Here is a 15,143-nt window from a genome sequence, read left to right as displayed (position 1 = left end):
TGTGCTGCTGGTACATGGGCACTGGACTTAGTCCCAGTCAAAAGCCCTGAGACAGGATTTGTTCCTGTCTTATAGAACATATTTGTTCTATAGTCTTCCCTCTCCAAGCACATCTGAACACCAGAGTCTGTATGCTCCTTATGGCCAGGTTTTGCAGTGGTTTTCTGCATGGATAGAAGAAGTGTGGGGTGGTCATTCAGTAGGGTTTTGGTTCATCATACCTGGAAACAGAGCCCAATTTTGTTTTAGAATGTCAACATTTATGATAGGCTGGGAATTATATCTTCTGCCAACATTTAGACTAATGAAGAAAAGGTTTAGATATCAATTTTGTAATGTATATAAAGGTACTTTTTGTTCAGAATTACCTGAGGCGTATTATATCAGAAACCTCTTATGGGCCATTTCTGATCCTCTCAGCCTCTCTCAACTCTTGGTCCAGCTACCATTACCAGCTCTGCCTGGGTTCTGACCAATTTCATACAGGTGAAATCTGACAGTGTTTCATTGTGTGACTGTAACCAAGTGCCTCTTGCATCCCATCTTGTTGACAACAAGGCATGGGAATGTCGTAGGACCCAAGATGGAGCCCACATACGCATGATCCAGATTTGGGGGAAGTTAATTCTCTGTAGGATGAAGCTTTGACAGATTTGAAATGGAAGCCAGTAAATAAAGTTACTTTCTCCCCTGAGAACCACTGTCCTACAATGCAGTCATCTGACTTTGCAGAGCCAGTCCAACAGAAGCAAGCAAGCAATTGTCCTTAGTAGAAGCCAACTGAATAATGCATCGACTTGTTGGTTTCCCATCTTCCCCGGCTCACGCTCTTTTTCCAACACTCTTTTTTCCTCAGGATGACAATTGATATAGTAGCAGCACAGAAGCCCTTTGCCTCAGGTTCTGTTTTCTGGGGCACCCAGGTTAAAAGAGAAGTACAAGAATTCCACTGCTGTCCTATGGACACAGATTCAATAACCCACTTACCACATCTGATTCCTTGTCTGCTGACCTCTCCTGGGCACTCTGACCTATGGTAATTTAACCAGCCCAGGCTTGCACTTCTGTCGAAACTCACTCAAGTTTCAATGATCCACTTTGTTCCTCAGGAGGGATTTGATATCCAACCTGTGACTTTGCAGGAAACAGAATATATTCCAGGCCCAGAATTGCTAGAAGGACTACTTCCTAAAGAAATAGTAGACCCTGGAACTCTGACGCTTCAGTCTTTCTTTTTTCTCCTTTTCAAAAATGTTCCACTTCTATCTTACTTGTGGGGCAAAGAATAAAGCAACTCTGGTAAACATACCAAAAAAGGCAGCTGGCATTCAAACTACACCTTCCATCAGACAAGCTCTTCTTAATACTTCAGCAATTTTCTGTTCTTGATCGTGTGAGTTTAAATAGCTATGTTCAGCTATCATGTTGACGGGACAAAGAAAAGGACTAGAACCAATGAGTGAACACTAAGCAGAAGCAAACTGTACCCCAATATAAAGAAAAACTTCCTAACAATTGGTGGAGTTAAACTAGTAGAGCACAGAGAATGACTGCCCTACGGGAGAGTAAAAGCCCTGTCTCTGGAGGTCTCAGTGCAGAGGCTATATAACCACCTGTTTGAAACATTGATGTTCAAGTTTGAGCCCCTAGCAATTCTAATTCTATAGTTTGAAATTGCCTGAGAATTTGCATTTCAGCAAGTTTCCAGGTGATGCTAACAATGCTGGTTCAAGGACCACACTTTGAGAACTACTGTTGGGATGTTCTGCAAGGTAACCCCCAAACTGAGAGACAGGAGAGAGTAACCATTAAGACAAAAAGCTTTAAAGTCAAATTAGACCTGGGTTTGAATCTCAGTTTGGCCATATACTAGCTGTGGAATTAGGCGTGCTATTAACCCTCCCTAAGCCTGCTTCCTCATCTGTATAATTTGAATATAGACACAACTTACTTCATAGGGGAATGAGGTGGGGAACAAATATATCCAAATCAAGGTAGCAATTAATATTATCCTTTGTCACCTGCAAGGAGCCATAATGTGCCCTCATATGTGGCAATCATTATCTAATTATCATCACCCTAGGAATAAAGGACCTTTCCTTTTCAGGGTAAGAACACCCATATCCAAAGTAGAAGCAGGACCACCAATCCACAGCAAGAATCTATACCACATATGCCAAGAAATAATATTGGGCAGCATTACTTTCCCAGGAACATTATATTAGCAAGTAAACATCACCACAATTAAACTAACTTTCTGGAGAACCATGGCTTCTTCTTTGCTAGCTAATACCATAACCAAAAATCACCTCTCTACTCAAGAAAGTCAATATTAGCCACTAAAAAGGAATCATTGTAACCAAACGGGGTTTTCTAAAAAAAAAAAAAAAAAATTTTAGGTACTGTATCAAGATACTGCACAAACCAAAATTTTCCTTTGCAGGGGAATAATTCAATGAAATCATTCTACATTTGACATCACTGGGCATTCCAGGCAGTCCTGGGAGCCTAAACACATCTCTTTTCACTGTAGAGGAAAACTTCAACAAATTGAATTTTTCAATCATATCCTTTAAGTGTCTTTGTCTACTAAATTTCCATGCCAGTCTTTCGAAGCAGGAGAAGTGAATTGAAGATTCATTTCCCACACAAGTGTCTCATCAACAGCATGAAGGCAATCCCCTGTGAACCCAAAGAGGTCATTTGACTCACATTCTAGGTTTCAATAAACCAGAGCATTTGGAGAGGTAAGGCCTCAAGGGACATAGAAAACAAAAATGAAAAACAAAAGCTGGCTCCATAAAAAATAAGACCGAGCAATACAGGTCAACTCTTACCTTACAGTTTCTTGCTGAAGCACACAGACTGGAATTCTTCTCTTCCATGGAGTCCTCCCCATTCCTGTGGGGTTCTGGCAGCTGACAGAAGCCTTCTCCAAGACATTATCTCCATGGAGATGGAGAAGGTTCTGGGAACTATTAATGCCTGAGAGACTGACTCCTACTACTTTCAAAGGCAATTCGGCCAAGAACAGGGAAATCCGGCATCCATTGATCAAACACTGCTTGTGCACTAACCATTTGTCAGACATGATGGCAGGAACCTGTGATCTGAGGAGGAAACAGTCCCTGGCCCTGCCTTCAGGAGGCCCAATTATGCATAGAAGCTTCTAAAGCACATTTGGTTCCCAGAGGCATCAGTTAGGGAGATGGAGGGTTCTGTGTGTCTTTTTAGAAGATACTGGGAAGCCTGAGAGGTGACCTCCCAGGCTCCACACAGCTCTCTCACTGATTTCCAGCACAACGGAGGTAAAAACAGCAGCAATAGCCAGTCCAGTTTCTCCCTTAGGGCCTTGAAGAACGACAGCTACCTGGAGATTTCTCTTCAGGTGGCACCTAAGGTGGAGCCGCCCAGCCCTGCACATCCTAGGGAACTAGTCACCTAGGAGACAGCATGAAAGGGGCCAGCAAATTGGGTCTTTTATAACCTGTGGGTATTTCCACTTCATAAAACTTAGAGGCCAGGGGAGCAAGTGAACATAATATCTCACATATATCTAACACTGTGTACTTTACCAAAGGCCTCTGTGCCCAACTAAAGAAATATTTATGAAGCATTTAACAGAAGTCAAGTAATGTGCTGGCACTTTCGGATCTATTACTTTGTTATAAATTTGATACTCACCCTATTGGCTAATTAGTATCAGAACTGAATCAGAGAAATTATGAGTTTGATACAAGTTCAAATTTCTCAAAAGTGGCAGCAGAATTAAATATTCTGGCTCTATTAAATCCCTTTGTTCATTGTGTTGCCTCCAAGCCCCTTGCCCACAGGCGGCCTCAGAGGCGAACATCGCTTTAGAGTAAATGTCATTAATAGTTTGAATCTCATACTACAGCCTGAAGAAATGGTGAGGGGAGCTAACATTGACTAAGCACCTCCTGTGTGCTGAGCCCTTTCATATACTACCTGCCATGGGCTGAACTGTAAGCCCTCCATCTGTGTACGTGGACGCTCTGATGCCCAGTAACTGGGAATGTGACTGTATTTGGAGATGGGGCCTTTAAAGAAGTAATTAAGTAAAATGCAGCCATATGGGTGGGCCCTAATCCAATATGACTGGTGTCCTTATAAGATTAGGACATAGACAACACACAGTCCGAGGAGCAGCCATGTGAGGACACAGTGAGAATGTGGACTTATGCAACCTGAGGAGAGAGGCCTCAGAAGACATCACACCTGCCAACACTTTGTTTCTTGGGCTCCCAGCCCCCAGAACTATGAGAATATAAATTTCTGTTGCTGAAGCCACCCAGTCTGTGGTATTTTGTTATGGTAGCCCTGGCAAACGAATATATTACCTCATTTTATTTGTATAGTATCTCTATAAAAATAGGCATAATGTCCATGTTCAAGATGATTGACCAGAAGCTTAGAAAGGTAAAGTAACTTTACAAAAGTCACACAGCCAGGAAACAGGAAAGCCAAAACCTAATTCTAAATTCTCTTTTTTTACACCCTACCTGGCCTCTCAGACCACACTCCATTCTAGCCCAGAAACTTCCCTTGTGCCTTATTCCAAAACCCCTGGCATAGACATTCCCCTGAGAATGTCAACATTCCCAGAGAGCATCACACAGGAGCCTGTGCCGAGAATTTCGAAGACTCTAGACTGGGCAGGCTGTTTCAGTAAGATGAGGTGCCATGCTAACTGCAACATTTCTAGAAAGGCAAGGAGGAGACAGACTTCTCAGCCCTTCTTTGAACCACAGGCTTTTAAGTTAAGGAATTTCTCATGTCTTTCTTTTGAGGAGAGTTTACCACATTTTCTGGGTTCATAAGACTCAACTGATAATTGTGATTTTTAGCTGGAAAATCTCCCAGATAGCTCTTTGCATATCTGCTTGCTACCTAATCAACATTAGTATGGCTGCTGAAAATACTCAATTTGCGAGTTACATGATCCAAATGTACAAAATAATAACGATAATAACTTTCTTTACTCTTCCGTAACTCAACTTCTGTTTTATGCACCAATTCTGCCTATTGGCAGAAACTTGATCATGTCCCCTGAGGTAAAAACACTGGTCACTTCAAATTTAAACATGGTCATTTCCATATTCCGCTCCCCTATCTTCCTCACCCTTAGGTGGCATCTACATTCTAGGGGTCTGCATGGCATGATGGCCTGGGACACATGGGACCTCTGCTTGTTGGCAGCCATCCATGCTACCCTCATTCATTCACGGACACCTGTCCCCACCAGCACTTGCTGGAAAATCTAAGACTCTTGGTTTTTAGCCCTTGGTGCATCTGGGTCTCTCTGTTTCTGCCTCATCCAGGTTTCAAAGTATACAGCCCATCACTTGGTTAACTTTGAGCCCTTCTTAACCACCCAGGAGATTATTTGGGCCCTTCCTCCTGATGCGCCATCGAGACAAGAGGAGGGAGACTCAGAAGGGCTGCATCACCCCAGCTACCAAGACCCATGCAGCCCTCTCTCTCCCTCCACTCTACCTCCAGAGGCATGGTGGCCACCTCCTACAGCAAAAGGTGGCCTTGGCTCTCAGATTCCTAGCGCCTCACATCGTTTCATCCCAGAGTGGGAGGCCAGACTCAGAGGCCCCTTCCACAGCCACTGAACTTGGCTCTGGGGTCTCCTGTTCCCATCTAACTAACTCTCCTCTCTCCCCAACCAGCCACCCTGAACTGGTCTCTGAGGGAGCAGGGCTTTTGCTGGCTCAGCATTTCTCTAACAATCTGCTGGTTTCAAACAGATTATTAAAAGGGATTTGACTCTTGCAAATCAAAACCTCAGCTCTTAAGATAACTGTTTCTGCTTCAAGTTTAAGAATATCTAAGCCCTGATTCCTCCTCAGAAATGGACGTAATTATACCTACTTTACAGGAAAATTATAACAATAAAGCAATCTATTTTGGAATACGAAAGCCAGGAATGTAACTCATTACTGTCAATAGGTGGACACCTCAACTGATACAATCTCACTCAACTGTTGAAATCTCACCTGATACAATCAGGTTACTAAATGAATAGAGGGTAAGTTCAAGGATGGCAAGGAATTGCAAAAAGAGAAAAATGCTCAATTATTTTCTCTAAATCTTATCCCCACTCTATTAGATTTCTCTGTCACTTGTGGAGCGGGAGATTATTTTCAGCCATCTTCTCCCTGCTAAACCAGATACCTGCTTAGAGTGCAACACCTTTGTTTAACAGTTGCACACTTTGCCCAGAGACCCACAGGTCTCCCTTGATTCATTCAGGTTTCTGCTCAAATGTCCCTGTTTCAGTGAGGCCATCCCTGATCCCCTCTCCCAAAAAGCAATGGACTTTGACTGCTTTGCTCAATGTCAAATATTCAGTGACTGGAACACTGCCCTGCATGCAACAGACACTCTATAAGCATTAATTAAAGGAAGAAAGTAGGAAGAAAAGGAGGCAGAGAAAAGCCAGGCTGGCTATCACCCTGACTCCCTGGCACCTCAAACCTCAGAATGCACTAGCTAAGGGACCCACAGAGTCTTGAAAGGGCGCTTCCCAAAGTTCCTGTGTCCTTCTTCTCCCTTTCTCCTACTCCTGCTGCAAACAGCACAGTTCTCAAAACAGCAGCCATGGCCCTTCCCTAAATGGCTTTCTCAGAGCGTTTCACCCTACAGAGAGAGCCTGGTGCTCTCTACACTTCTCAGCCCAGAGGTCACTGGGCAGGATTACCCCAAACCTGTCTCTCTTCTGCCTCCCCAGAATAAAGCAAACAGAAACATGTGGAGCCAGGAACTGGCGTCATCAAGGGATGCAACATTTTACTTTCTCGTGGCAGGCTGCTCCCCACCTTGAAGTCTGCATGCTGGCCCAGAGCCAGAGGAAGTAAAGCCCCAGCACTCGACCATGCAGGGACAGCCAACTGCCCTGCCAAGAGGCCAGCTCGTCCTGGGGCTTCCTTGCACACCAGGCTCCAGCTACTGCCCCACATCCTTTCATCTTCCATTCTCTCTGGGCTTTTGTACACGTGGCCTCATCTCCCTAGAATGTCCTTGCCAACCTCATTTGCCTGGCCAACTTTTCCTCCCTTCCAGGACTCAACCCAAATATCAAACTTCCCGGACATCCACCTCCTCCTTAGTCTGAACTGGTCCTCCATCCTCTCGTAACCCCTGTATTCTGCTATATCCTTAGTTATCACTGTGCACTGTAACTGTAACCTGCCTCCCCCACTTGCAAATGAGGCTATTGAAAAATAAAAGCTATGTCTTATTTCTTGTGTATCTCCTGTCCCTAACCCCAAGTCTGACACACAAAGACATAGTGCAAATAAATGAATGTCTGGTCATTCATTTATTCATTCCACAAATATTGGACCAGGCACTGTACTTGGTGCCGAGGGTACAAGAGCAAAAAGGGCTGAGAGTATGAATCTGTCACCTCAAGGAGTCTGTATCCTAATAGAGGTGAGACAGACAATACCAAGTAGATAAATAATTGTAGATAATTATAATTACAGATTTATTCTTATTATAGATTATTGAGTCATTATAGATCATGATCTATTAGTAGTAGAGAAACAATTGTAGATTAATATTTGAGAGTGCTCACTCTGTGCCAGAATATCAGGTCCACACCCACACCCACACACACACGTACACAAAGTACAAGTGGTTACACACCCATTTATTAGATTATATTGGACAAAGAAGACAAGCTTTGGCTGATTCTCAACCTTGCCCAGGGCACAGTGTGTTAGACTCTCAGTTGAAGAAAATAAACAGGGTTCTTTCATCGACATCAACAGAAGGCTCTTACTTCAGGAAGGGGATCAGGGGAGGCATGGAAGAATGAACAAGTGAGTGAATGAGATTACAAACACAACATAGCTGGGTCCAGAATGCAGATGGTCGCTAGAAGCCCCCTTATCTCGGGAGAGTTTCTGACACCTCAGGATCCATTTGGCAGTTGGGATTTAAGATTAGCTCTATACGCAGATGACAGGGCAGATTCATTTCCCCAAAGCTCCCCTTTCCAATGCTTATCTTCAGGGTCAGTGAGAGAGAGAGGACTGGGATTCTGGAAACACAGTCAGAATAAAATGCAGCCATTCCTGAGAGCTCACTGTGTTGAAGCCCTGAGGCTGGCCTTGGGGACACCATTAAAAGACCTATGGAGCTCTCATTCAACCCCACCCCAGTCCTACCTGGGGGAGGCACAGGTGTAAACATCTAATGAGGCAATAGGAGAACGTCACAGGGGTGTGTGCAACGGCAGCAGATCACAGAGGACAGGCAGGTTCTTTCTGCTGGGATGGAGAGGGCAGTGAGCAGAGGGAGACAGGGAAAGCTTCTGAAATTTATTCTGAGCTGGGCCTTGACTGGAAGATGAACACAAAAGAAAGTGAACAAGAATATTTCAAGTGGAGAAGAGAGCATGAAGAAAAGCAAGCAAGGGTGGAAGCACAAGGGGTGATGAGTGATGCTGAGTGGTGGTGGAGAAAGGTAGAAGGAGAGGATGGGTCTCAAGGTTTGCTAAGGCCACATACCCTCTGATTCTAAAATGCAGCTTGCAAAGGGTCAGGAAACTCCGACTCAAATTCAGAGACAGCATCTGCAAGGAATGTCTAGTAAAATTCTCTGCCCTGGAAGGTGGGGCAGGGACAACAGGACAGCCCCTACTCCCAGGGCCATCCCAGTCTTAAAGAATACAGCTATCTGGGGTGGGGGGAATACTGGGAATTCAAAGAAAGGAAATATGGAAATGGAGTTGGTTTCTGCCTTATTCAGACCAACAAGAAAGGAGAGTCACCCCAAGTTCAGGCCTCAGGTGCCACGATGCCCATCCACTGATGCACCTTCTCACAGACAGCACTGTTCGGGGGTGGGAGTACCGGGCAAATGAGAGCTCCCAGGTGAGGACCCTTCAGCAGCTCTCCCAGGTGCCGTCCTGCCCCCTGGAGCTTATGAAATGTGCCACACCTCCTGCAACAGGTGCAGGAAACCACCAAACAGAGGGTTTAGAAGCAACGGCACTTCCTGGGCCTCCTAAGAACCCAGTCCGCACCCAACAGGGTGGCATCTGTGCTCTCCAGGGGAGGGAGAAATTGCCTGCAATCATCCTTCCAGGTGTTCTGCCCCAAAGACCTCCTTGTGAGACATTCAAAAGGCCAAATCTATAACCTACCTTAAAGGGAAATCATGATAAATACAGGCAATACAGCAAATACAAGACGATTTCCTAATAATAAAAAATAATACCGAAAATGCACTGAGTGCTTTCTCTGTGCCAGAGTGTAAGTGCACACATGCATATGCTCGGACACCAAGTATAAATGCTGATATGCCAGCTTGTTAGGTTATACTGGACAAAGCTTTGACTGTTTCTCAATCTTGCCCAAGATACATTCCCACTGGGAATTCTGACTTCTGTATCTTTGTGTGAGGGACATCTGGGGAAAGCCTCCCTTCCTGCAGGATTAAGATTCCTCACCTATAAGATATATTAACTGTTTTCTTAAAAAGTCTCAAGTCTGCCAAATGGAGGACACACAAAGTTTCTCAGAGTAAGTGCTCAGGAGAAGGTGTGGGGGAGTGTCTATGCAACAGTGTACACCTGCTTCCCAGTAGCTTATTAGCTCACCCACACCCAGGTCACAGGGAAGGTAGGGGACAGGTGCTCATGGGGCTCCCTGCCCTGCTTTGCCAGTGCCTTGGGCTCCTTGATCTGCTTCCTCAGGGAATCTCCCATATCATAAATCTGCACCCTTCCCTCTCCCCACCACCCCATCCATCCTCTGAGCTGAGCTCTCCATATCCTTGCAGTCCAGCTTCGGTGTCTCTGAGCCCCCCAGGTGTGTTCTGAACTGCATTCTCTGATCAGAACTCAGCTCTCTGAGCACATGGGCTCCACTCATTGCCTTTAGCTCCTCCTGCATATCCCAGCACCACTTTGGAATGGGCTGGGTGGGACAGAGAGCAAGGGAAAGAGGAAATAAAAAACAGAGAAAGAAGAAAAGAGAGACGAATAATGAAAGCACAAAAGAGCAGCAAAGAGAAGGGGAGAGAAGAGGAAGAGGAAAAACGCTCAGGCAGTCAAACGATGAAGAGTCAGGGACAGAAAGTAAGGCCACAGGAGAGTGAGCTGGGAGACCCAGCAGGGTGTTAGGGAGAGGACTAATTGTCAGAGGCAACTGCAAAAATCTGCACTTGTCCTAGGCTAGTGGTCATCAAACTTGAGTGCAAATAAAAATCACATGCTCCTGAAAATGCAGATTTCTAGTCCATGTTCCAGGGTTCTGATTCTTTAGGTATGTGTGGGGTCCTATAAATCTGTACTTTTTAAAAATAACCAGCCCAGGAGCTTCTGGGGGAGGTGTTGGGAAATACTGATGTCCATTCTCAGGAGGGCACTTTGTGGCACACGAAACTCTGAGGACATTCTCCTCAGAATTTGATATTTTAAATGCTCGACTTTGGAACTCAACTGTCTTGGACTATGCAAGCAACAGGTGGGCTCCAGGAGTGGCCCGATTCTGCTCTCCAGGTAACTGCCTGAATCTGGGAGGATGGCAGGTGCTCTCTGATGGACAAGTCTCTCCTCTGGGATGTAGACAGTTAGAATAGAGGGTCTCCAAGGACCTTTTCATCTAGAAGAAACCCACCAGTCTCCTGAAATGTGATGCCCATCTTGATCTAACTAGATAGACACTTACATTCTGAGGTCAAAACTCGACCAAATGTTCATTCTCCAGCCATAGGTGTTAGACAATACAAGTGCCTTTTTAAAAAAAGAAATATTAAGGCTAGGCATACTGGCTCATGTAATCCCAGCATGTTGGGAGGCCAAGACAAGAGGATCACTTGAAGTCAGGAGTTCCAGACTAACTTGGGCAACATAGTGAGACACCATCTCTTAAATAAATAAATAAATAAATAAATAAATAAATAAATAAATAAATAAAAATTAAATTAGCCAGGCATTCTGACACATACCTGAAGTCCCAGCTACTCAGGAGGCTGAAGCAGAAGGATCTCTTGAGCCCAGGAGTTCGAGGCTTCAGTGAGCTATGTTTGTGCCACTGCACTCCAGTCTGGGTGACAGAGTGAAATCTTGCCTCTAAAAAAAATTAATAAATACATAAAAAAAAGTAAGAACTGATTTTGTTTTTATGACCTCCTTTAAATTGAAGTTAATGCCAACAGGCTTAATTATATGTATAGTATTTTACAATTTTCCTCAAGTATTTCTAATTCCTTATAAGGATGACTATTTTGTGTTTTAAAGTATTTTTTTAAGAGAAGATGACCAAGTGTGTGTTATAGCTTGGTTATCTTATGGGCTGGTGAGTGTAGTGTGTTTGATATAAATAAGTTAACTCTTAGAATGCCAAGGTTTTTTTAAAACTTTTATTTTAAAATAAAAAGAGTACAAATGCTGGTGTGTTACATAGGGAAACTTGTGTCATACGGGTTTGTTGTGCAGCTTTTTCATCACCCAGGTATTAAGTCTAGTACCCTTTAGGTATTTTTCTTGATCCTCTCCCTCCTCCTACCCTTCACCCTCCAAAAGTCCCCACTGTCTCTCTTCCCCCTTAGGTGTCCATGTGTTCTCACCATTTGGCTCCCACTTATAAGTGAGAACATGCAGTATTTGGTTTTCTGTTCATATGTCAGTTTGCTAAGGATAATGGCCTCCAGCTCCATCCATGTTCCTGCAAAGGACATGATCTCATTCCTTTTCATGAATGCCAAGGTTTTCATTCCATCATCTTCTGATAGATACCTTCTAAATTATGATGCTCACATTTCTGCCTTGGGAAAGGGGACTTACTAGATTAACTCCTCTGCCTTATTTGTAAAGCCCAACATTAACCCTATAATAGCTCATTTCTCTTCTGCAGCATCACTTCCAGCTGCCCCATGAATAAATCTTCCACTTCATTTATTCTTCCCTCTGTACCTTTGCCATTGGACCTTCAATCTTCTGGAATGCCCTCCTTGACGTTCAGCCCACCTAAAACTCCCTGTCCATCAAAAGTCCCAAGAGCCAATAACATCTCTCTAATCTCTATGTCCCATCCACAGCCCTTAGTAAGCATTCAGCAAATATTTGCTGAATGAATGAATAATTCTCTGTTCCCCCTAAACACACAGGTTGGATTTTCCTTCTTATAATTAGAAACCCCTTTTACTAATATTTTATCTCTCATACTATGTTTTTCTCAATGAATTATTATACCCATGTCACCTTGTAACTTGAAAAAAAAAAAAGGAAACAAAATGGCCAGGCATGGTAGCTCACACCTGTAATCCAAGCATTTTAGGAGGCGTAGGCAGGCAGATCACTTGAGATCAGGAGTTCAAGACCAGCCTGGCCAACATGGCGAAACCCCATCTCTACTAAAAAATACCAAAAAAAAATTAAAAATTAGCCAGATGTGGTGGTGTGCACCTGTAATCCCAGCTATTCAGGAGGCTGAGGCAAGAGAATTGCTTGAACCCAGGAGGCGGAGGTTGCAGTGAGCCAAGACCATGCCACTGCACTCCAGCCTGGGCCACAGACTGAGACTCTGTCTCAAAAATAAATAAATAAATATTATTGTTGCTAGTGAATCCTGGGATACTTGAAGGGATAACCTTTCCCTGCAGATCAATCCTAAAATCCATGAGAAGTCCTTGGCCTGATTTCCAAGGTCACCTATAATCTCCATCTACTCTGCATGCCCAATCCTTTCTCCCACTAGTTCCCAACACATTTGGTCTGCCACTTCTACACTGACCCTTCAACCCTTCATGTGTCACCCTTAGTGCTTCCTCTTTGCTTTGCTCACACCAGTCACCCATATCCAAAGTACCCTTTTACCTCCCTCACACCTCTTTAAATCCCACTCAGCAAAAAAGGTTGATGATGCATCCCATCATTTCCATAAGGTTCACCCTCACTGCTATAATTCACATTGAGCTCCCCCTTCTCCAAATTCTTACAGCATAAACACTGTGTCACATAATTTTCTGTATCCTATATTGTGGCGCTTAATTTATACCTAATTTTCATATATTGGTTTTTATATCTGTTAGTCTTTTTCCTACAAATGGATTATATAGTTTGAAGGAAACATCTGGGTATAGAACAAGCTGTGTGTCTGCTTCACCCAGAGCCCCCTTTTAAAAGGAATTAGACCAAATGAGCAGCCACACTGTGTTCCTGTATTTGTTCCCTGGGGCTGCCGTAACAAAATGCCACAGACTACAGGGCTTAAACAATAGAAATGTATTTCTCACAGCTCTGGAGGCTGGAAGTCCAAGATCAAGGTGTCAGCAGGCCTGGTTTCTCCTGAGGTCTCTGTGCTTGGCTTGCAGATGGCCACTGCCTTGCTGTGTTCTCACACTGTCTTTCCTCTGTGTGCCCTGCCATCTCTTTTTGCATCCATATTTTCTCTTCTTATAAGGACACCAGGCAGAATGGATTAGGACCCATGCTCACAACCTCACTTTAACCTTATCACATTCTTCAAGGCCATATCTCCAGATACAGTCACATTCTGAAGTACTGGGATTTAGGGCTCCAGCATATAAATTTTGACAGCATACAATTGAGCCCAAAACAGCTTCAATCATCTCTATCATAGATTAGAATGGAGCAGATGCCTGATCCATAGGCATGAGTTAGCTATTCGCCCAATCCATCGGTTAGCTAGAAGTTCATCAAGCGGCTTAATATGAAAACTCTGTCCAGTGGGGGACCATAGTAAATACGTAGGAGAAACAAATTATTTCCTGAGAACTTGAAGTGGAAAATATGCCTGCTGGCCACAGGAGAAAAAGCTGAAATATGAATGCTGTATATTCTTAGTCTCTTCCCTCCCATTTGTACCATACCCTGATATTTAGCACAGTATTTGATATATACTCTGAGTCTGGCTTTGGCATAGATTCATTCTACCAGCAGTGTTACGTTTTCAAGAACTTTTTTTCTTCAGGCAATATCTGGCATTCGGCCTCATTCCCTCAACACCTAATTCCTCACTTCTAGTTTACTAAAAATGAAGGATTTCGGCTGGGCATGGTGGCTCACACCTGCAATCCCAGTACTTTGGGAGGCCAAGAAAGGCAGATTGCTTGAGCTCAGGAGTTCGAGACCACCCTGGGCAATATGGCAAAATCCCATTTCTACCAAAAAATACAAAAATTCAGTATGGTGACATGCACCTGTGGTCCCAACTACTTGGGAAGCTGAGGTGTGAGGATCACCTGAGCCTGGGAGGTTGAGGCTACAGTGAGCCAAGATTGCACCACTGCACTCCAGCCTGGGTGACAGAGTAAGACCCTGTCTCAAAAAAAGCAAGAAAGAGAGAGAGAGAGAGGAGGAGGAGAAGGAAGGAAGGAAGGAGAGAGAGAGGGAAGGAAGGAAGAAAGGAAGAGAGAGGGAGAAAGAAAGAGAGAGAGAAAGGAAGGAGAAGAGGAGGAGGAAGGAAGGAGAGAGGGAAGGAAGGAAATGAGAAAGAGAGAGGAAGGAAGGAAGGAAAGGAAGGAAGGAGAAGAGGAGGAGGAGGAGGAAGGAAGGAGAAGAGGAGGAGGAGGAGGAGGAAGGAAGGAAGGAGAGAGAGAGGGAAGGAAGGAACGAAGGAAGGAAGGAAGGGGGAGGGAGGGGGGGGAAGAGGAGGAGGAGGAAGGATCTCTCACATCTACCTTCAAAAATGTCTTCTATTTGGAGGCAATGGAAATAACAAGAATAACTGTAGAAAAAACATTCATGTGTTCCCTGTGAGATGCAAACTATATTCAATGTTCCAGTCCCTATTGCTGTCATACAAACTACTCAACACTTAAGACAAAAACAAACCAATTTTTTTTTTACTATACCCACATAATATGTGGGTCAGGAATTCAGAAAAGGACAGCTTATCTTTGTGGTACAATCTGAGCTGTCAGCTGGGAAGACTTGAAGCCTGGGGGTGACTTGACAACAGGAGATTGGAATCTTCCAAAGGCTCACTCACATGTCTGGTGGTCAATACTGACTGTTGGCTGGGTCTTCAGCTGGGGCAATCAACTGGAACACCAGTTATAGCTGAGTGGTTTTCTCAACCAGCTCCCTGTCTATAGTAATAAAGGGGGAGTCCAAAGGTCTCAGACTTTCATTT

At 44.1% G+C, this 15,143-nt stretch overlaps 1 protein-coding gene across 3 annotated transcripts in view; it reads right to left on the bottom strand.

The window, feature by feature from the left end:
- DPT (dermatopontin) overlaps nucleotides 1–15,143 on the bottom strand; it is a 407,189-nt gene that overhangs the window by 313,626 nt on the left and 78,420 nt on the right. Inside the window, exon 5 of one of the 3 annotated variants that reach the window (XM_055111860.2) lies at nucleotides 10,993–11,116. Coding sequence is in view for 1 of the 3 variants with exons in the window: in XM_055111868.2 (XP_054967843.1) it covers nucleotides 2,838–3,091 (254 nt within the window). In the remaining 2 variants the exon portion in view is untranslated. Of the gene's footprint in view, nucleotides 1–2,837; nucleotides 3,205–10,992; nucleotides 11,117–15,143 lie in introns of those variants that run through there. The other 2 variants (XM_055111868.2, XM_003824615.6) reach the window with 2 other exon arrangements.

This window comes from Pan paniscus, chromosome 1, assembly GCF_029289425.2.
Source record: "Pan paniscus chromosome 1, NHGRI_mPanPan1-v2.0_pri, whole genome shotgun sequence".
Classification (NCBI taxonomy): domain Eukaryota; kingdom Metazoa; phylum Chordata; class Mammalia; order Primates; family Hominidae; genus Pan; species Pan paniscus.
This window is presented reverse-complemented; position numbering and strand designations above follow the sequence as displayed.